Genomic DNA, 20391 nt, shown 5'->3' with positions numbered 1-20391 from the left:
GACAGTGGATAGTGTGCTATCACACCAATTTCCAGCGTTAAAATTAGTATAGAGTCATAGTGTCGTGTTAATTAAATAGCGCCGGCCAGTCAGGACCCCACGCCACTTGACGGAATGTTATCCTGGCTGCTGTATGTTTCATCATGTGAATGATAGCCGAGAAAAACGCTGCTAAACGAAGCAGGTGAAGACTGGTGAGAGGGGAGAGACGCCCATAGTGCCTGTCAATTATATATGTCGATCGCTCTGCAAGATAGTTAGAGCGCTCTAAGAAAACAGGTTAAATCTTCTCGTAGCAGCGATTGGGCTCGGAACTCTCGACGTTTTATTGGCGAAAAGGGAGGAGCCAGGGGCCAGGCAAACCAGGGGTATATAAAACACGCGGAACAGACGCGGAGGGCACGTGGGGCAGTATTTGAATCTAATCGATCCTTCGCAGCCACGAGGCATATGGGCTAAATACCCAGCGTCATGTAAAGCGTCTAAAGTATCATCTCTCCTCCCGTCCTCCCAGACGCCCTATCCTCGTTTGTAACATATTAAATATAACTACAATTACTAAGTTAGGAAGTGATACCTTATCTCGGCGCCAAAAATGCTGAATTGATTACCAGGCCATAGGTATCACTATGCCCACCACGAGGATTGGCTCAGTCTCTAAAGAAATCAATATATCACCGGGCGCTGATAGGAAATCCAAGGGAGTAAGGAGTAAAGAGGGATGCTTGACCTGTAGGATCCGTCGCAAGGTAATATATTCTATGATACGCTCCGTTAGTAGGGATGCTCATCGACTCCAACCTGACACCAGAAATGCGATCAAGGAAAGCATGCGGACTCTTGTGAGTCGTGTAGAAGGCTTCACATCGAGTGCTTGGGTTACTCTCGTTGCCGGCCCGAGTGGTTAAAAGTACGTGAGATGTGGCGCGCCCTCTGGAGATGTGCGTTTTTGTATTCCTAACGTTTCTTGGGAAATATTATTTGTGATTAGGGAGCCAAGGTCGAAGAGTTCAAGCGCACCATTAAACGATTCTTGGCTGGTGAATTTAGTAGTTTTCTAAACAATGCGGTAGCACGTTCGCTGGAGTCTAACTGGTGTTCCTCTAGAAAACTCTCCGAAAAGTGGCCTGCATGCCCGCCAAGATCCCAGTATGCCTGTCCCTTTCCTCTCTTTTGAGGGGTTACGAAATCGACTTGCCAACAATACTCCATCGGCCGCAGACCCAGGTACTCTGGACTATGGTGCTACTTCCCACCAAGGGTTTGATGAGCTAGAATCAACCGGTGTGACCATCTCAGCGATACAAAGGAATCTACATCTAATCTGGCTTTATTCACTTACAGATGGTTCAGATGATGAGGCCCCTCGCCACTATCAACTCCAACCTCTTAGGAAGGAAGCGCCCATTTACAAATCACCGGAACTCATAGAGAATGACGAGAGCCCCTCTCAGCCCCAGCCTCAATCTCCAAAGGACACCGAGGCATTGGTACAGGATGAAGGGCCAAAATGTGAGTAAGGGACTCGCAGTCGCAGGACTGGAATAATTATGAACTCTTAGCCGAGGAGCACTTGCCTCAGGAGCTCCCCGTTGGCAATGAAGCGCCCAAAGAAAAGCAACGTGTCCCTGGAGAAACACGCTCGGCGACCACCCCAAGCACCCCAGGGCTATCCCCTGAAGATCAGGAACTGGTAAGCCGCTCAAATTTGGCTACCATATGTTATTAACTTAGCGCGGTCAAGTCTTATTACGTCAATCTTGTCTTTCCCGTGCTTCATGAGCTTGCTGGTTTCAACTTATCCGCAAAGGAACTGATGACGGTTTCCAAACGAGAGCCTACAATCCGTAGTGCTTTAGTTGCCCAGGCCAAGCATCATCAAAATCGCATGAGGTTCCTAACTTCCACCGATGGACCTCATCACCAGACAACCCAGAAGCTGTGCCTGGACCTCGCAGCATCCAATAATGTCTATGTCAGCGCGCTTGGAGGACTTAATTCTGTTTTCGAAAAAGCGACACGGGAAAATGACATAGATACTCTTGCCGTTCTCTATACATTGCTACATTTTGGTGGCATTGGGGAGCTTCTTACTCGTCACATTGCACGCCGGGGCAACCAAAGTTCCGGAGGTGGTTTCTTGTTGGAGTTATCTTGTCGATGGTTGGCTAGCTCTATTGCTCGTTACGCTGATTTGGCATCGGCGCTACGCCGTGGTAGTGATAGGCAACGGGCGGTAATACAAGCCGCAATCAATATCGATATATACTCTTCAATTGCACTATGCCGGCCGCCTCACTTCCTCGATTCGTACCGCGCTTCCTTCAGGAATGGTGATATCTCCACGGCGGTGGATTCTAATGGAGCTCGGATGGCGGTGCCTCGTCTGGATGATTTAATGGATATACCTGCTAAAACATTACTAGCACTTGCGGAAATGTCGGCTATGGCATCATGGAAAGCCGAGCACTTGCGTCATGGTACATTGAGCGTTATGGATCTCTCGCGCTGGGCTAAACGGGTTGATGCATTATTAGCACCTCCTTCGCCTGAGTTGTTGCTTGGCTCTATATCACTTAAACCAACCGTGAAAACCCATCCCGTGGCTAACAAAGCAGCACCCCAGCCCGTTGCAGGGCCATCCGAGTTCGCGAGCGCGGCCCAGCTTCAAGTAAATACCGAAGCTACACCTGTGTCGATGAGTTTGATATTTCCCACAATATCCAACCTCCCTGCCCCTGTTAATCCAGTAAAATCGGAGGGGGAAAGCGTCAAAGCGGGCTCAACCACTGTGCCCGTCGCCTTGACGGAGCAAATAACGGCAGGAACACTCCCCCCATCCACCCCCGTCACAGAAACAATCGATCAAGCTATGACAGATTCTGTGGCGGACACGTGCACGGCGCCTAAACCACCTGCCTCTGAGCGGCCTGTTGTGCCTCGTGCTACGCCCAATCAGATGCCTCGCCTTCCGTATCGCCGCATACTACCCCCTGCAACCCGCGAAGTGTTTCGATGCGCCGGTAGAGTGTTTTTGCACACGATTCTTTCCGGCGAGCACCCTCGTGTGCATGACATCGTTCAGGCGGTTGGGGATACATGCGGTGCTTTGCGCGATCTTGGACTCAGCTATCTTCCTCCTGGCTCCCGTCCCTCCCAAACAGATGACTTGCGTTTTCCCGTTGTTCGAGGGTTACCTTTTTGCATTTTCATTGCAGGATGTATGGCCGGGAACATGGAACAAGGGATGTTTTTGAGGTCGTGTTTGAGACCTGTCATTCGCGAGATAGACATGCAGGCTTCCGAACTACTAACCACCGTACTCGGAGAGCGTGCTGGTTCTGGAGATGCCACTAGCTGGCAATCTGTCATGGTCAAACGAGGGGCCCGGCTGGTTTTCATGTAGGGTATGTTTTGTTAGTGTATACTAGTGTATTGTATTACTAAATCGATATTTTCGAACTACCAGTAACGGGTGGTGAGGATAGGTGTGATTCAGTGCCGAACCACGTGATTTTTTGGTGGACACTGAACTATGCTTCCCTTGGACCCGATACACGCTACCGCCGAGTCGATAAGGTCGAGTGCAATTACGTCCGTCTCAATTTGCGTCTTCGATAGACTGGCTTCAACTATGCATCCGATCCCACTCCCAAGTTAATTAATCTATTGCGTCAGTTGATGGCACATGAGTCCCAACGGGAAACTAGGATAATATTTATCTAACAAGCATTGTTGCCCGAATGAATCAAAGTTTATAACAATATTACCATACCGTCCCTTATGTTTCATACCCACTATACCATGTTATCTGCATCCATTTCACAAATCCAGTGAAGCGCAACAGGGATTCTGGCTTAATCCGTCCTGGCGGAAACTTCAAGTATGCGATAAGTAATGACGAATATATAAATCACACTAGGAGTACAGAGGATGGAGATAACGTATAAAAAGGAACAAAAATCCAGAGCGCAAAAGTCTAGGGTAACCTATTTACTTGCCAGCACCAGCCGAGAACTTGGTCACCGACTTAGTGCCTTCGGAGATGGCATGCTTAGACAATTCTCCGGGGAGAATAAGGCGAACTGATGTCTGGATTTCGCGAGAAGAGATGGTACTCTTCTTGGAGTACGAGGCCAATTCTAGGTATGAAGTCAGAAACACGAATCGATTCGAGCAGGTTGAATGCTTACTGGAGGCCTCGGTAGCAATACGCTCGAAAATATCGTTGACAAAGGAGTTCAGGATGGCCATAGCTTTGTTGGAAATACCGGTGTCAGGGTGAACTTGCTTGAGTACTATAACATATGATAGTTAGCCATTATCCCATGGTGCGTTAACATCATTTGTCTCACCCTTGTAGATGTAAGAAGAGTAAGTCTCCTTGCGGCTCTTCTTGCGCTTCTTCTTCTCCGAATCACCAGCAGTGGAAGTAGGTTTCGCAGACTTGGAGGCAGTCTTCTTGGCAGAAGATGGCTCTGAAGCCTTGACAGGAGCCTTGCCACCGGTGGAGGCGGGAGCCTTCTGGGCAGTGGAAGCGGGTTTAGTGCCAGCCATTGTGATCTGAGAATTACATGTTAGATATATATCTCTTCATAACGCGTCACAAACTTACAATGAGGTTGGGAAGTAACAGAAAGCTTGAGGGGTGGGATGAGAGTGGTAGTGTTGAAACTCTGGTGGTGGTCGGGGCTTGTTAAGTAGCGCCTCGTCTCGTGTTGATAATCAGGAATGATCACGTGATACATCGGGACGAAAATAAAATAAGATACATGCCATTTCGTGATCTCTCAATTTCAGAGTAGTTAAGAGTTGTGCACACTTAGTATCCATAAGTAATCTGGAATGATTTTCATGATAATGTATAACTAATAGGTGCTGTTGCAGAGCGTACAGCAATGCCTGAAAGATGATGATGGAGCATAGACACGTGATATACTACTTTGTTGTTTTTTCCACACGACCACGTGATACATAAACACGCGCAATCAACCGCCGATCGCTGGGGCTTGGTAATAAATAGTTGACCTCCAATGGCTGTCTGTCCTCATCGCACCCTACTACTCGCTTGCCCAGGCTGCTATTACCTCGTTCCATACCTCTTTAATCTCTACAATACTTTATCATGTCTGGTAAGCAGCTCTCAGTTAGTGCGTCTTCCCATTCCTAATACTTTCCGAACAGGCAAAGGCGGCAAATCCGGTGCTAAGGGGGGCAAGGCTGGCTCGACTGAAACCAAGACCCAATCCCGCTCTGCGAAGGCTGGTCTCCAATTCCCCGTCGGTCGTATCCACCGTATGCTCAAGAAGGGCAACTATGCTCAACGTGTTGGTGCCGGTGCACCCGTCTATCTGGCTGCCGTCCTTGAATACCTAGCAGCCGAGATTCTCGAGTTGGCTGGTAACGCTGCACGAGGTGAGTTAAACTCTGCAACAGCCTCAATCTTTAGTTACTGATATCCTTCTCTAGATAACAAGAAGGCTCGTATTGTTCCTCGCCATCTCCAGCTTGCTATCAAGAATGATGAGGAATTGAACAAGCTCCTCGGTCACGTCATCATCTCACAGGGTGGTGTCGTTCCTTACATTCCTCCCGAGCTCTTGCCCAACAAGACCAAGCAACCTGGTGGCAGGGCCGACAAGGTTGGCGAGTCGCAAGACCTCTAGGCTCCTTTGGTTTTCACTTTGCTATCATTTGTTTATTGATCCATCGTGTTGTCTGCCTCGGTGTATTTTATTCTTCTCTTGTACTCTGATTAAACATTTTCAAAACCTCACTTTCGTGCGTGTCAACCTGACCAATGTGACTATTCAGTTAAGGTAAAACTTTCCGCCTCGCATGGCGAGACGTGTTTGCAGTGACTTGCCTAAGTTCCCACGGTTTATCTGAGTTCGTCTTTATGTGGTTTGAAGTCCGTTCAGCATGTTCCAATGTACAATACCGTTATTCAAATGAATAAAATGACGATGTCCTTACAGGATTATGTCGGGGTATCACTATCCCCGATACTTTTTAATTGTGTGACAGCCGATCGATCACCCTGGGCCACGATCCTTTAATATACCGACTCAAGCACATCGCGCATTTATCCCATGTGTCCAGAATCATACATTCCCCAAGCTTCTTGCTAACTTTGCATGCGTACGTATACATAATGCAACTCTCCCGTTCTGCCCCAACTCACCGGGCCGCTTGTATCAAAATTGCGGGAGCGATCGCATCAAAGCTATTGTTACGAAAGACTGAGATATTCCTTGAGTACCTCTTACAAGGATTACTACTTGAATTTATGCATAGCTCATGATGACAAGGGATGGAATGTAGAGGAAGAATCTGTGGAAATCAACCAATTAAGCAGTATGTCATTTCAGTTTGCAGTACTTTTAGAGCAGGTTTATACTTGTGTCTTGTGTAAACATGACGCCTTAATAGATGGTCGCTTGCTTCTTTATAGATGAAACCAGGTGCCCTGATCCTACCAGTGATGGGTGACAGACAAAGGCGTTTTCTATCTCACATGCCCTCGTGCCAAATTCAGCAATAAATTCTAACCTACTCCAACGAGGTTAAAAAAATAGTTGTAGAATATCTCACTTATGAAAACGAAATATCTCTTCGACCTTCTGTCATGATCGTGAGAAGACATGATTTGCGGCAGAAACCAATGCTCCACATAGCTCAAATCACATTTAGCCGGGTGGAGTGTAATTCCCACCACAAGCGCTGCCAGTAGGTTCAGAAACTCAGGGATGAAGAGTGCGAAGGCTATATTTTCTTCGAATTTGAAGAGCGAGACAGCTCACAAGACGTGTTTACGGCAACATGCCCCTATTTCCTAGCTATGCTAATCACTGAGTAATGCATCGCCTAGTCAAGTAGAATTGCGCCCGCGTTGCCTCCGCACCGTCTCGGATAGGCAATTCACTGCACGGGTATATATGTGCACGTACTCACGCGGTCCTTTTGGGCAGCGAGGGAATCCCATACGACAGGCGCGCGCTGATGCATGCGCTTGCCGCGCGGCTTCGGGCCTAGGTTCAAATCGCCCCCACCATTAAGCTCTCGGGATAGGAAAGCAAAAGGCTTGAGCTGGCTGGAAGACTACGATCATCATGCGTCCGACCGAGTAAGGTTCTGCTCAACTGAGACTTGGTCTACCCTAGAGCAATCGGATATCGATTCATCTCCTGTAATGAATTCAGACAGGCAGAGAATTGGTTTACTATAGTTAAAGTTACATGCGTACATGCATATGTCCATCTATTATTAGTGAGATGATAACACTGGTAGACCAAGCTGCATCACTATATATCGATACCAACGAATGAAGGATGCTTGACGTGATCTCCGTCGCATGTAGATCACTTGACAACCGAGCCAGCAAGCACCGTGGCATTGCGGCTCCACCTCCAGAATCAGTCATGCCTGAAATCTGACTCCCAGCGATACTTCAAATAAAACTAAAGACCGGGTGATTTGCACTGGGTCTAACTATAAGTCATATACCCCCTTGCCCGCATATCAAGGTTCCATCGCGGGACAAATGGGCTCGAGGCCAGGTCGGTTTATGTCAATCCAGAATGACATGGGCGGGGATAGCCAGCCTGATAATCCACGTTAGCTTTCGAGCTCCTAAGGCGCCAGCGATCACCAAAAGGGAGCCTTGTGGTGCTAATACCGAGGGCATGTGGATATGCAGTGGCGCCGGCTGATATACTAAGTGGCACCAAAATCCGGTTGACTGAGGAATCATGTGGAGAACATTACTTGATATGGGGGACAATCTCGGAGTGATGGTTAGGTACAATTGCCTCTCTATGGCACCTAACCCAATAAGCGTCCCTATACGGTACAAAGGCGATGCGTACCTATGCGAACGCCACCTAACGCTATTACCTTGACTGGATGAGGTTAAACTATCTGCCCCAGTCTACCAAGGTAGCTCGGCTCGTGCATTTGTATATAAAATTTCAGAACGGTGCTGCGATCGCTCCGTCGGGTTGTCGATTAGCCAAATATTCCTAGTTCATCCTCGTTGTAGAGATACGTCCGCGCCGATGGGTAAAGCTGGATGACCGGTCGAATGCATGGATCGCTTTGTAATTACAGGGAAGCATATCCCGTTATTCATCCGAGCCATTATGCTACTTTTCAATGCCTTGTCTAATTTATCATACAAACGCCAAGTGGAGAGTAAGTGGGAGATAGTCCATCCGCAGTTCTGCAGCGATCCAAACAATCAACCATCGAAGTAATAGTCAATGGTTACCTTTTTTTTGTGGGGGTGAATTGTGTCCACCAAGCAGGCTTATTGTCATGTGCCTCAGGGCCACTACCCACAATGTAACGAAGGCTATCACTAAGCGAATTAACCCTTCAGTGGTGTGAAGCCATGCAATGCAAAAAGAATCACAGGGACGATAAACCACCAGCTCAAATACATGATTACCATGCCATCTTGACTGTACTTTCGAATTCCGAGCCAGAACAGCTTTTGCGTATCTACGGGATAAAGCGGCCCAACATCCCATACCAGCGAACCCATGAAACCTCGACCGTACCGAGACCTGAACCCCCTTTCCCCTACCCTCCGCCATCTAAGCATCGATGGAATATCCCCGCATTTTTCGAACCCCATATCATACGGTGCAAGGAAGGCAAAAACTCAAGCACGAGGTCGGATGCTACCACCCAATATTACTGGTCCGAACCATTTTTCGAAAATAGACCTCCCCACCCCTCTTTCTCTCGTCCCCCCTCTCTCTATCGCTCTCCGTCCCGATGCCCCGCGCGATTCGAGGCGTTCCGAGTCCCCCGCAGCGACGCAATGTCGGGGTAATTGGCATCATAAGCTCGTGCTATTCGATCATCCTATTCCCTTTCGATCGTCCCTGCATCGGGGTGTCGTCACGATACTCGATACATCCGCCATAACAAGCAGACCCGCAAACCGTAGATCTTCAACCCGGACCTACGCTTGTATCCCTAATAGACACCAAAGAACCAAGATCTCGCCCAATATTAATCGAAACAAAGACTAAGCAAAGCTAGAACTCGCAGAACTTGCAGAATGTGCACAGGGTGATGTTCGAAACCTCCCTCCCCATATCGCATTACGAACGAATCACAAAGATAACCCATCATTTTCCATACCGGGTCCAACGTGCTCGAGTTCTATGCGTCATGATCCAGTTGGGAACGCGGGGTCGAGTATGTGTGCGTGTGGGGCATTCTCGCTGAGTGTTGCGTGATTCAAGTTTATCCAGCTCGTCATCAAGTGGTTGTCGTAAACGCGGTTCAAGGGCGCAAGATCTTCAACTCGAAGCAGCAAGTGATGTCCCCAGTTGTCTCGACCATGAAAAAAAAAAGATAGAGAGAAAGATGGAAGTATGACGTAGTGCGGGGTACAATCTTCGAAAACCCTTGTCCTGTGCAACACGTCCAATCTAAAGTGGAGTAGAACGCGATATTAGACCATAAATAAGTTGCGTGTGAATGACATTTGTATAGTGGCGGAAGCGTTGTGAGAGGAGATAAGATAGTGGTTGAAGATGTGTCCAGGGTAGACTGGCCGAGACTTGATCTCCGGACAGACCAGGGCGGTGAGTTGACCTGGGGACGGCCCCGGTACCGTGACATACCATTCCCTTGCTCGTCCCCCCTATCAAACAAGCGAGCGGGAGACAACGGGTCCGGGAAGGATATTGGTAGATAGATAGATCTAGGCGCGTGTGCCGGATCGTGGTTCGCGATTGACGTTTAGACTATTGTGCATATGCGTCAGTGTCACGATAGGCTAGGAGGGTATGATGTTTTCGGTAGTAAGCAGTGTTATCATCAACTGGGTACGAGGGGATCGTGCTCAGATGCACGAGTAGCCGATGAGATACATTGTGGACGTCAGACGTTTAGATGGTTATTCGGCATGCGCTCCATGTGTGAACGTATCGCATTCCAGCGAGAAGTACAGGTCTCGAGCACATAATAGGAAGAAATTGCCGGAACATGACCGGATGCGAGTACAGTCCCTAACCGTGATATAACAAGGGTGGGTCGATTCAAACAACGCTGCTGGTGTGGGAAGAGGTAGGCGACCCAATTCGTCTGAAATTAAATTTGCAGAGATCCTAAACACGAGGGTATTGCTGCTTGTGAAATGGGGTGGTGGACGATGTCATTCGGAAAATTTGAGGATATTTGCGTTTTGGCTGATGCTCGAGTAGGGAAGAGGGAGTGATCTTCTCTCAACCGACGTACCAGCGCTGCTTGAATTCGCAACTAAATGATGTCACAGCTGGCGCTTAGATGAAAAAGTTAAATTGTTACCGCAGCCTCTGGGATGTCCTGGCGGGCCGTTGAGCAGAGAACCATCCCAAATAGAATAGTATATCCGGTCACGAGGCTAGGCGGAGGGGCGGAGCAGGTTCGCGAGTGGGGCGGGGGGATTCTTTGAACTTCTTCAAACGCAAAAATGGACAGAAAGTTAGGGGCTAACGGAAATGAGCCCAACGATAGCGTTGTGCTCGGCAATTGTCACGTGATTTGTTGAGAGAGACGAGAAACGTGCGCCGGATAGAGTGTGCTCGGCAGAAGGGAGAGGCAAGTGAGTTGAAGCGTGTGCTCGCCAGGGGGTGGCATGGTTAGAGTGTGTTGGGAACGGATCCCAGGACGAGGCGGTGGGCAGATGCGGGGGAAAGGACAAGGCAAGAGGGTGGGCAGAAGAGGTTTGCGGTCGTGCTTCGGTTGATGAGCGACGAGACACGAGCCATAACCGGCATTAGTGACCAGGGGAAGTATTGTGGAGCGGATAAGCATTCGGACACGTCAAACGACAATAAGAAACAAGCACCGAGTCGGCCTGATCAAATGGATATTCGTTGGGATTTGGAGTCGTGCAGGAGCTAGGACAAAGTGGACATGGTTAGCAGATGGGCCGAGTAGCGCCGTGGGAGACGCATACAGGCGGGGACGTGTGTGGTGGGCTGGGTGGGTATCCGGTGAGCGTCGGGGGAGTGGTCGGGCGGCGGAGGGAATGATTTGGACAGGGGATAATTGAGCCTAATGTGGATGTGCAAATAGAGAAGGAGAAGTCCGGCAAAGTGGGCCGAATAGACCCAGGGCAGCGGTGCATTTGTGCGCGTGGGCGGCTGCTTGTCCCTATCGACTGTAGCTCATCACTCTGCTTCGTCCTCTTAGCACCACGACTTTCCCCTGGTCATGCTCACGACCCCCGTACGCTATTAGTTACTGTCCTTGGTCGCTGGTCGTCTGCTAGTCTCTTCACTTGTCCACTGCTGTTGCCTTGTTTCAACCAGCGCTCAGCCACGCGAGAGTTCTGATTCAACCCGGTCCCATTCACCCCGGTCATCGTCCGAACAGCTGCCGCAAAGCCTCGCCACTCCAACACTACTTAGTCCCACCAGCTCATACGACTCCCTTGCTCACGACCTCACGATGAACGACATGTACGACACCTGCCCTCCCGTCCGCCCCTCCATCCGATCCTCCCACACACGAGTCTCGCTCACCAACTCACAACCAAGCCTCGATGCCAAAGTCGTTGTCATGGGTAGTGCAGGTACGCTTCACCACCCATGTGTTCAGAACAGTCGCTTAAACTTGGGCCCTTGCAGGCGTTGGTAAAACTTCACTCGTTACCCGCTACGTCGAAGGTCGCTTTGGTCAGACTACCACCACTACCGGTGCCTTCTTCTATTCCAAAAAGGCCATTGTCGATGGTACCAAGGTTCGTCTCCAGATCTGGGATACCGCAGGCCAAGAACGCTTCCGATCCATGGTGAGCATCTAATCTCTTCATCCCCATCTCCGTGTGTACGCGGGTCCGGTCATTCGTCCCTTTTCTCATCGCATGTATGTCGGTTACTCATCTATTGTTTCCGCTAGGCTCCCATGTATTACCGAGGCGCGAGCGCTGCTATTCTCGTCTACGACATTACCAGCGCTTCCTCCTTCGAGGATGTCAAGCTTTGGATTGATGGTACGTTCTATTCACTGCTCGTTCCTTGACAAAGCACATGAACTGACAACCCCTGTTTCGTTCTATCCACTTGCACCACCCGTTCCTTTCTCGGCTTCTCGGCTCCGCATCGCATCCAACTAACCCCGATTCGGGCAACTACCGTCTCCAACCCAACACCAGAGCTCAAACGGAACTGCGATCCCGACCTACTCATTTATATCGTCGGCGCAAAGGCAGACCTCGCTGCACAAGGCCAACGGGTTGTTACTTCTGACCGAGCCCGACTCGCGCTGCATACCTGGTTCCCCCCGCCTCCCCCACCCATCTCGTACTCGGCTGCTACAACTGCCCCCGGCACCCCCAAGACCGAGGGCGTCTATGACTCGTACATCCGCCCGCGTCTCACAAGCCTCACCAGTTCCCGAAGTGTACCCTTTGGCTTTGGCTCCGTCTCGCTTAGCACCCTCGCAGGAGTGACAACCGGGCGCCTACCTTCCCCCATGGCTGAAGTCAGCTCTGGCGCTAGCGCAACCTCGGCTTCCTCGTCCGGTGCTCCCCCACGAAGAAGGCCGGGACACGTCTATTCTCGTTCGTTTGCCGGTCGCTTGGAGGACGAGGGATACGGCGGGGAAGAGACCTCTTGGTCAGGCGAGGAGCGCGGAAGGGAAAAGAGGCGTACCCGGAGCGGAGGGCGCGATCTTGAAATCGCCGAGTTCGCACGGGGCATGCCTTCTTGGTCGACGAGACGAGGGCGGAGTACCGACGACGTTGTTGTCGAGGATGACGAGACGGAGGAAGAGGAGAGCTGGGGACTCGGCAAGGGGATGCAGCTTCGCGAGGTCAGCGCCAAGGACGATCGAGGTGAGCACACTATTATTTACGTCTTGAGTACGTTTGGAGGTATATTAATGTGATCTACAAGGCATCCAAAATCTGTTCGATGTGATCATCAAGGAGATTATTAAGCGCAAGGATGTGCTTGAACGCGACCGCATTGCCAAGGAGAGGGATTCGATAGTAAGCAAATGCTTATATCACTCTAGTATTTACTAATTACGGTATAGGTTCTTAACCCCAGCTGGAACCGTGTGGCCGAAGAGGAAGAGGCAGCTACGTTGCGCAAAAGCGGCGGGAGCTGCTGCGCTGTGTGAGCCCCTCCCATCCGATGCTGCACGTCCGCAGCACGGAGGAGGGGGTAGAGGAGGAAGGCGCGTGGCGACTGTAGACGTGGGAGCTAGACCAAGGGAGGTGGGAGAACCAAGCGACGACGAATTCTATCTGGACGGCGGAAATCGACAATGTGAGGCTGAACTGTGGGACAGCGAAGTATACCATTTGGGAAGCACATACGACGGCAATGGATCGGCACTTGAAATCATGGCAAGAAGGAACTCGATAACACCCGCTGCTTGTCAACTAACCCATCTCATTTCGGGATCGGGCGATCGGGCACACGTGATAGGACGATAAGGGTATGAACCCTGTGTTTGTCCGCCCCGTCGGCGCGGGCCTACTCCACTTTGGTATTACTGAGAACAGAGCTTCGGTGCCTCTCCATGTGTTATGCTTCGCGCTTCATTGCTGCGCTCTATGCTCATCGACTCCATCTCTTCCTCCACTTTTGCTTTTCATCTGATGCATGTTCGTTTTCGACCAATCAGTCCCTCCTTTTCCTGTGGATTCAGTATGGTAGCACCCAATTCGTCTAGCATCGTTGGCTTAGCACAAATCCGACTGACATGGCCTCTGAGTTTGTTCATTACTCCGTGATCACATGCGCCGCCGGTTACCTGACGATCAGAGGTGTGGACTCGGCCGCGACAGATGCTAGATGATACAAGTCCCCTATGCGCCGTCTTACGGAACCGTTGGATGATGCCCCTATGCCGTCTGCCCAAACCGGATCTATCAGCCGCTTACGCTACGAGGCTAGGCTCCGTTTCGCACATCTCTCTGTTGGGCGTGGCTGAATTGGATCTTGCGATTTGCCGTTTTGACTCGTCGTTGTTTATCCCGACCCCTTTCTGTTCAACCTTTTTACTGTATGCGTATCCATTGATTGTGTCAACCTCTGCCCATTATGCGCCTAGCTTTTTATGATTTGCTCCTATTTTTTTGAATGCGTCTTGTCTTTTCGTTTGATAGTGACTGTTGTATTAGTTCCATCTCGTCTCAATCTGTCCGTGTGTGTGGTTCGGCTCATCCCATTGATTTATCACCTTTTTCATTTCATGTTTATTCTCTTCGATTTGATTCGATTCTCGACTTTGCTCACTTTCACTTCGTGTCAATATGGTCTCGTCAATTACCCCAATATCATACCCCTGCCAACTCTTCATATATCAATCATACTCGATCGTGTATCTCGAACTAGTAAACCTGTTACGATGTGAAGAGTACGACCCAAAGAGTCTGGGTCCACCTGACTGCTGGTGAGGGGGGGCGCAACGATCTCACGGCGCCTCGAGGCAAAGATCTCTCGATTTTTAGTCATCCTCGCCATTGAAGCCTTGTGTAGCCCCCATCATTCCTTTCATTCCGACTGCGCAACCGTTGCCTCCCTCTCCCTCTCGCCCATCGCAGCCCTGCAACGAGTGCGCGCGCGCACGTGTTGGGCTGCTTGGGGCAAGTAGGACAAGGTGAAAGATCTAGAGTCTAGAGTGACACACATTCTTCCTGATCGTATTTCCTTGGTGACATGGGAGATTGGCCTGTGATGTTCTGGAAACTTCCGGTGTCGTTGGTATCCGAGCGAGCCTGAACATGAGGGAATTCGAGAGTCTTTGCCTAGAAGAGAGGGAGTGGCCGTTTAATATTTACATCCAATGCGAGTGCCAGTAGAGTATTTGGATAACTCTGATCGACACCCGAGGTGTCTTAGCGCCTGGCCCTTCCTGAAACCGGATATATATAGACATAGTCTGTAATCGGTTAGTAGCCTTCAAATTGACCAAGCCTCATATTTTATCTATCGTACATTTAAACAAGCGGATATTCCACTCTTATTTCGCGCCAAGTATATTGAAATTAAACCATATCATTGCGTATTGGTCTTACAAATTCTCCTGACTCGAACCTACGCGCGTATCGCCAGGAGGGCTGACTGTACATGTACATTCTAGTGTAATTATATAACCCATCCGCCTTGGCTTGTTCATAACTCCCGCGACTCGAGTCCATTTTCATGATAGGATGTCTACGCGTGGTAAACTTACTCCGGGACCGGTTGGCGTGAGCTGCTTGACCTGCAGGCGTCGGTATGTGCTTGGAGGCCTAGATTTACCCACACGCGCTGATCCAAGGGCACGAACAAGCCACAAGAAGTGTGATCTGCAGCGACCAGCCTGTGATCGGTGTTTAAAAGGGGGCTACGAATGTCTAGGATACAAACACGTCAAGTCAAAAGGATACGGCTACGATCAACGCTTGCCGTCTGATCATACAAGTCCAGCTGACTCGAGTTCTGGACTGCTGGGATCTTCCGCTCCTTCACTTTCTCCTCGTAGTGATGATGGTCCTCGCAGGGATGCGAATTTGTCGGTAGGTATTACGTGCTTTTATTCAGAGCCCACCATTGACCTCGACCTTGAAAGGCGGATATTACTGCAGTTTCAGAGGATTTAGCCAATAATGTAACTTCCGCACAACCTGGAGTGGCACTTGTCCGGAAGGACCTTTCCAACCTCTTTTCATTCTTTAATGAGGATGCCGTTATTTATGACACTTTTCCGCCTACAAGATCTCAAACACAAGTTACCGAGAACGAGATCCTGTCGCCACTTTGTTCCGCAAGCAATCAACGACCTATCTTTCCTACAAACCCTTTGCTATTCCAACTCGCTTCTCCGACGTTGAAGGGAGTGCCTATATCACCTGATGTTTGTGGCATAGCCGAATACGTGGTTTCGCATTGTAAGTTCAATTTTTCTTTCTTTCACACAATAACAGTTCTAAGTCGTTCTAAGTCGGCCGTATACTTAGTCTCACGTACTTCAGTCCAAGAGATGAGATTGAAAAGCTTCGTAGGATGGCAATATGGCGCCTATCGACGTGCAAGTTTTCTCGTCAAAGCATGTTGATAGGTAGGTGTAGTGAATTGCGGAGGTATTAACGCGTACCTATTAGAATGAACGCTCATTGAGCAACACTCTGTCCAGATGCCAAGGTTCAATGGTCAGTCTTAAGGGGAAACCACTTGATGCACGCCAGTGCGTTCACTCGTTGGATCGAGGGATTTGAACAGGCAGTCCGCACAAGACTCGGTACTCATTTGACTGGCTATGAGCTACAAGAGCGGCTGAACGACGTGTTGGAAGTGCGTCGCTATAATTTGGTTTCCTACGTATACTCACATTATCTGCTGCCTAGATGCTCCTCATAAAGAGTCGTTTTCTTGATTCTGCTACTACCTATGGCCTATCTTGCCGCTTCGTGCCTAACTTTCTCCAAATGGTTTATTCCGATCCGACAATGTGGTCGCCCCAGTATGATCTTACCCTAGTTTCTATGGCGCATATCCTTGCATGTTCTCGTTATGGACCGGCATTGTATATGCTCATGGATATCGTGGGCTCTATGGTATACGGACTCCCTCATCTTGTGGATTATAATACGGACGTTGAGCTCTTTCATCCCGAGTCTCACCCTGTGGAGTGGGTTGATTGCTTTCCTGGAGAATTTATGATTATACTTGCCAAGATTAATACATGTCGAGACCAAACATCAACCGAAGATTGGCGAACTATCGAACAACGGCTATTCTCATGGAAGTCCCGGCCCCAATTTGAACCAAAAGTACTAGAATCATGGAGGTCGGTTGCTTGGACGGCACTTCAAGAGACCTGGAGGCAGACATTGCTTATTTACTTATACTTGGTTAGTTATAATGCAAAAAGTTAGCTTATTAACCTAACTTATCACACATCCAAGGCTGTATGCGGCGTACTTACAGACGATCCACGGATACAGGTAGCGCTAAAACAGGTTTTCCAACTTATAGGAGTCATTAGACGACAAGATCCTCCTGTTTCAAATGTGCATCTCTTTTCTCAATACCTAATTGTTTGTAATTTTCTTCTTACATATTTCAAGAGAAACTGAGCTACGAATCTAGGCTGGGATATGCTCACGTACTGAGAAGCAAAGGAAATTAGTGCGCGCGCGGCTTGGATGTGTAGATGAGACGCGAATGTGGTCGTTCCGGAGTGCGGACATTGTACCAGTGCTCGATCATTTATGGTTAGGAGCTGGGATGGGGGGACAACCCGTCACATGGAACAATTACGTTCATTCCAGACGGACTGCACTTCCCCTACCCAGTTAGGTTAACTCTAAAAATCGAGCATGCATGATACTGTCATGCTTACTTTTGGTGTTACTGGTTGGTCTATGTGTCTTTTCATATCACCGAAACTTGGGTTAGATTTGTACTTCTTTTTATACATCATTTACCTATTTATACACATTCCTAGTTATCTAACGATAATAGTTTTATAGTTAATTTCGTGGCTGCATGAATTTCTACGCATACATGCCCAGGTCCAAGGCGAGTGTATACTCGAGGTTGGACACACCATCAAGAAGTTATTGATACATTTCCTATTTTTACTCACGATGGCGTAGCAACATAGCAATATGATTGTAATTTTTTTGTTTATCAAGTACAGCATTCCCTTCGGTTGGGTGGGTCTCAAGCCTAACAAGTGAGTGCAAGGAGGTGTACACCATGGGATTGGTTATTGGAAATAATTTAAATTATTTCAGAGAAAGTTGGACCAAGCACCTAGTTGGGAACCTAAGACCCTCTCACTTGTGCAAATACACTACATTCAAGTGTCGTACAGGGCAATTGCTAAGGAGTAGAACAAGGACAGAATGTACTCAAAAACAATAACACTCCTTTTTTCTCATCGTCCGCAGGAGCCAGTTTCAAAGTGGTAGCTCATGACTCTGAAGAGGTAAATGGATGCTTTGTGGTAACGGAAAAATCGAGTTTCTTCATAGACAATTCTAGACCGGTGATACTATCCACGCTCTTATTGCACCTTCAATTTTTAAAGGTCAGGATAGCATACAGACACATTACGCATTTCCAGTTTTCAAGATCGCCTTTGAAACTAAACCGACATTCGCAACCGTGTAACGTATCCTCTGCCCAGACCGGTGAGGTTTGGGTAACCCCCGCGACTGAGAAATAGCGAAGGTAGACCGGGGGAGCCCGATCGTGAGACTGGGTCGTGGGTAGGTGGTACAAAGCGACATGTAAAGGTGTGCTGCGGCACTCAGTGTCTGCGAGACCTGGTGTGAAGCGGCAGTCATGTGGCTCGATTTTTTTAAATACATTTCTATTATTATCTAATAGGAGCTACATGCGAACAACGCAATCCACTCAAAGAGAGTACAACGGGACGCCAACGCGCGGGGGACATGAGACACAGCGCAAGGAAAGGTAGCGACACAGGCAAGAGAGAGACTGAGAGGCCTAGAGGAAGAAAGGAATAAATAAATAAAGTGGGTCAAAGGGCAATGACGGCACGGGGTGGCAAGCAGCCGCAGGTGAGAGAGAAGAAGGCCTTCTCGGCAGGTTCTGGATGGACGATAAAAGGTCTGAGCGTTCGATGTTATCTGTAGAAGCCAATCATGGAGTGGTAAATGAATTTAGCGACCGCTTCCAACCCCTTGGGGGTCCCGAAGAGGGTGGCGGGTTGAGGTCCGGCGATGCTTTGAAGAGAATTTTGAGACTCCCCTTTGCGAGTGGGCAAGTGAACAGTAGGTGTGGGACAGATTGGGTAGATTCGCCATATGAATATTTGGCGCTTCCGTTGATGGATGACATCCTGGCCTTGTATTCTCCGAAGCAGCCCGTCATGACATGGACGAGGTGGGAGGATATTGAATGGGGGACGCCAGGATTCTGAAATATAGGGTGAAGCCTGAGCACCGGGGGCCGGAAAATGTGTTCGCGAACAGTTGCAGAGTGTGGGCTTTCTGACCATAACCGACCCCATGCTTTCGCGGCGCGTTGGGTGGCACGGTATCTGGCCCAAGTGGCGGTCCGGTTGAAGAAGGGTGTGGGCCGGGCGTCGAGTCCTGCGTTGGCTAATCTGTCCGCGTGTTCATTTCCTTCGATCTTGGAGTGCCCTGGGATCCACTGAACTATTCGTGTGACTCGATTCATGCTCCGGGCTAAGGCCGTTTTCCGTCTGCGCAGGCTTCGCCGCAAAACATTCAACTCAAATCTGTATGCGTACCAACGCCTCCAGCTATATTGTCCACTCATTTCGATATCGGCCAAAGACATTCCCGGCTCTGAGTTAGTTCGTGGACCTAGTCTAGTTTTAACCCATTGCTAACTCAGAATTGGCTTTGCCTCTTAGTACACACTTACCATTGTTAGCTATACGTCCCATGGCGTCATCGAACTCCTGTTTATGTGGGTTTATGAACGCGTAGTGGTATAGCATAAAGATTACCTTTGTACGGCTTGACACCTTCGTTATCATTTTGGCTATCCATTCTCTCCCTTTCGCCGCATGCTCCATTCTCCTTCATGCCTCTTGTCTTCTTTCCTTCCGCTCTCCAAGGCGTTCGAGTTTGTTCTGATTGTAGTACGCTCATTGTCCGTATCTAGTGGCATACAGCTGATTAACTATGACTACTGTACAACTCTACGGGGGCCCAAAACCCGGGAGCGCTCTACAGTGCTCCAGTTTTGGGAACCTCCTCGTTAGGATCCGACGGATCCGGAATGCTCGCCGACAATAGCGAGTCCCGGAGCGCTCCCGAGATTTTCGGGGCCCCGTAGAGAAGAGCCTCGGTGACTAAAGGAACCAAATCATAAAGCTCCCCCACCCCTATCCAATGATCATACCTGCATTCCATACCAAGCGAGAGACACCGTTCGCTAGTAACGTGCAACTTGGTTGCTTCCATTCGAATCTCTCCGTGCAGATGGTGTGGGTTATTATGTGCTATTTACAGTGTGGTTGGAGCGGTCTCGGTCACCGCGACGGAAGCGAACAAGCCTCCGCAATCACTTTTCAATCCTGGGATATAGTACGGCGCCATGTAGCAGGGAAGAAACCTAACCCAGGTCACACTTGCAGGCCTGGGCCCGGCACCCCAAGTACAGCGATTCTTTCCTCTCTACCCAAGGCTTTGAATAAGTCGAAGATCTATTGCTAGCTATCATGAGGGAGTCTGGATATTTAACTAGGAGGCCGAACCAGGTGCTCATGCCCCAAAACATCGTCCAATCCATGCAAAATTACGCCTGGAACCGCCATTCCTTGTGATAAAGATCCGGGGTCATAGGGAATGCACCCAATTGGAAGGTATCGGAACGCAACTATATCAGCCGAACATTATATCCACAGGCCGCACGAGTAACTTACGCTATTTTCACTGGCCAG

At 49.2% G+C, this 20391-nt stretch overlaps 7 protein-coding genes across 7 annotated transcripts; 5 read left to right on the top strand and 2 right to left on the bottom strand.

Annotated features, from left to right (window-relative positions):
* Positions 1–1151: 1151 nt before the first annotated feature.
* On the top strand, positions 1152–3406 carry RhiXN_00218 (Fungal specific transcription factor domain; the record flags this gene model as incomplete). Its single annotated transcript, XM_043320037.1, has 4 exons — positions 1152–1284; positions 1345–1512; positions 1563–1693; positions 1745–3406. The coding sequence occupies 4 exons, from the start codon at positions 1152–1154 to the stop codon at positions 3404–3406; spliced, it is 2094 nt and encodes a 697-aa protein (XP_043179049.1).
* Positions 3407–3993: 587 nt separating this feature from the next.
* On the bottom strand, positions 3994–4557 carry RhiXN_00217 (Core histone H2A/H2B/H3/H4; the record flags this gene model as incomplete). Its single annotated transcript, XM_043320036.1, has 3 exons — positions 3994–4142; positions 4194–4298; positions 4356–4557. The coding sequence occupies 3 exons, from the start codon at positions 4555–4557 to the stop codon at positions 3994–3996; spliced, it is 456 nt and encodes a 151-aa protein (XP_043179048.1).
* Positions 4558–5125: 568 nt separating this feature from the next.
* Positions 5126–5666, top strand: RhiXN_00216 (Core histone H2A/H2B/H3/H4; the record flags this gene model as incomplete). Its single annotated transcript, XM_043320035.1, has 3 exons — positions 5126–5132; positions 5185–5415; positions 5470–5666. 3 exons carry the CDS (start codon positions 5126–5128, stop codon positions 5664–5666), a joined length of 435 nt encoding a protein of 144 aa, XP_043179047.1.
* A 2726-nt stretch (positions 5667–8392) lies between these two features.
* RhiXN_00215 (uncharacterized protein) lies at positions 8393–8839 on the top strand (the record flags this gene model as incomplete). Its single annotated transcript, XM_043320034.1, has 1 exon — positions 8393–8839. The coding sequence occupies one exon, from the start codon at positions 8393–8395 to the stop codon at positions 8837–8839; it is 447 nt and encodes a 148-aa protein (XP_043179046.1).
* Positions 8840–11454: 2615 nt separating this feature from the next.
* On the top strand, positions 11455–13450 carry RhiXN_00214 (Ras-like GTP-binding protein RYL2; the record flags this gene model as incomplete). Its single annotated transcript, XM_043320033.1, has 7 exons — positions 11455–11578; positions 11634–11797; positions 11905–11998; positions 12161–12841; positions 12903–12997; positions 13045–13127; positions 13180–13450. The coding sequence occupies 7 exons, from the start codon at positions 11455–11457 to the stop codon at positions 13448–13450; spliced, it is 1512 nt and encodes a 503-aa protein (XP_043179045.1).
* Positions 13451–15172: 1722 nt separating this feature from the next.
* Positions 15173–16879, top strand: RhiXN_00213 (Fungal Zn(2)-Cys(6) binuclear cluster domain; the record flags this gene model as incomplete). Its single annotated transcript, XM_043320032.1, has 5 exons — positions 15173–15520; positions 15574–15892; positions 15946–16062; positions 16138–16295; positions 16349–16879. 5 exons carry the CDS (start codon positions 15173–15175, stop codon positions 16877–16879), a joined length of 1473 nt encoding a protein of 490 aa, XP_043179044.1.
* A 1738-nt stretch (positions 16880–18617) lies between these two features.
* RhiXN_00212 (RNA-directed DNA polymerase from transposon BS) lies at positions 18618–19280 on the bottom strand (the record flags this gene model as incomplete). Its single annotated transcript, XM_043320031.1, has 1 exon — positions 18618–19280. One exon carries the CDS (start codon positions 19278–19280, stop codon positions 18618–18620), a length of 663 nt encoding a protein of 220 aa, XP_043179043.1.
* Between the last annotated feature and the right edge of the window lie 1111 nt (positions 19281–20391).

Source organism: Rhizoctonia solani, chromosome 4 (assembly GCF_016906535.1).
Source record: "Rhizoctonia solani chromosome 4, complete sequence".
In the NCBI taxonomy this organism is placed as follows: Eukaryota; Fungi; Basidiomycota; class Agaricomycetes; order Cantharellales; family Ceratobasidiaceae; genus Rhizoctonia; species Rhizoctonia solani.
This window is presented reverse-complemented; position numbering and strand designations above follow the sequence as displayed.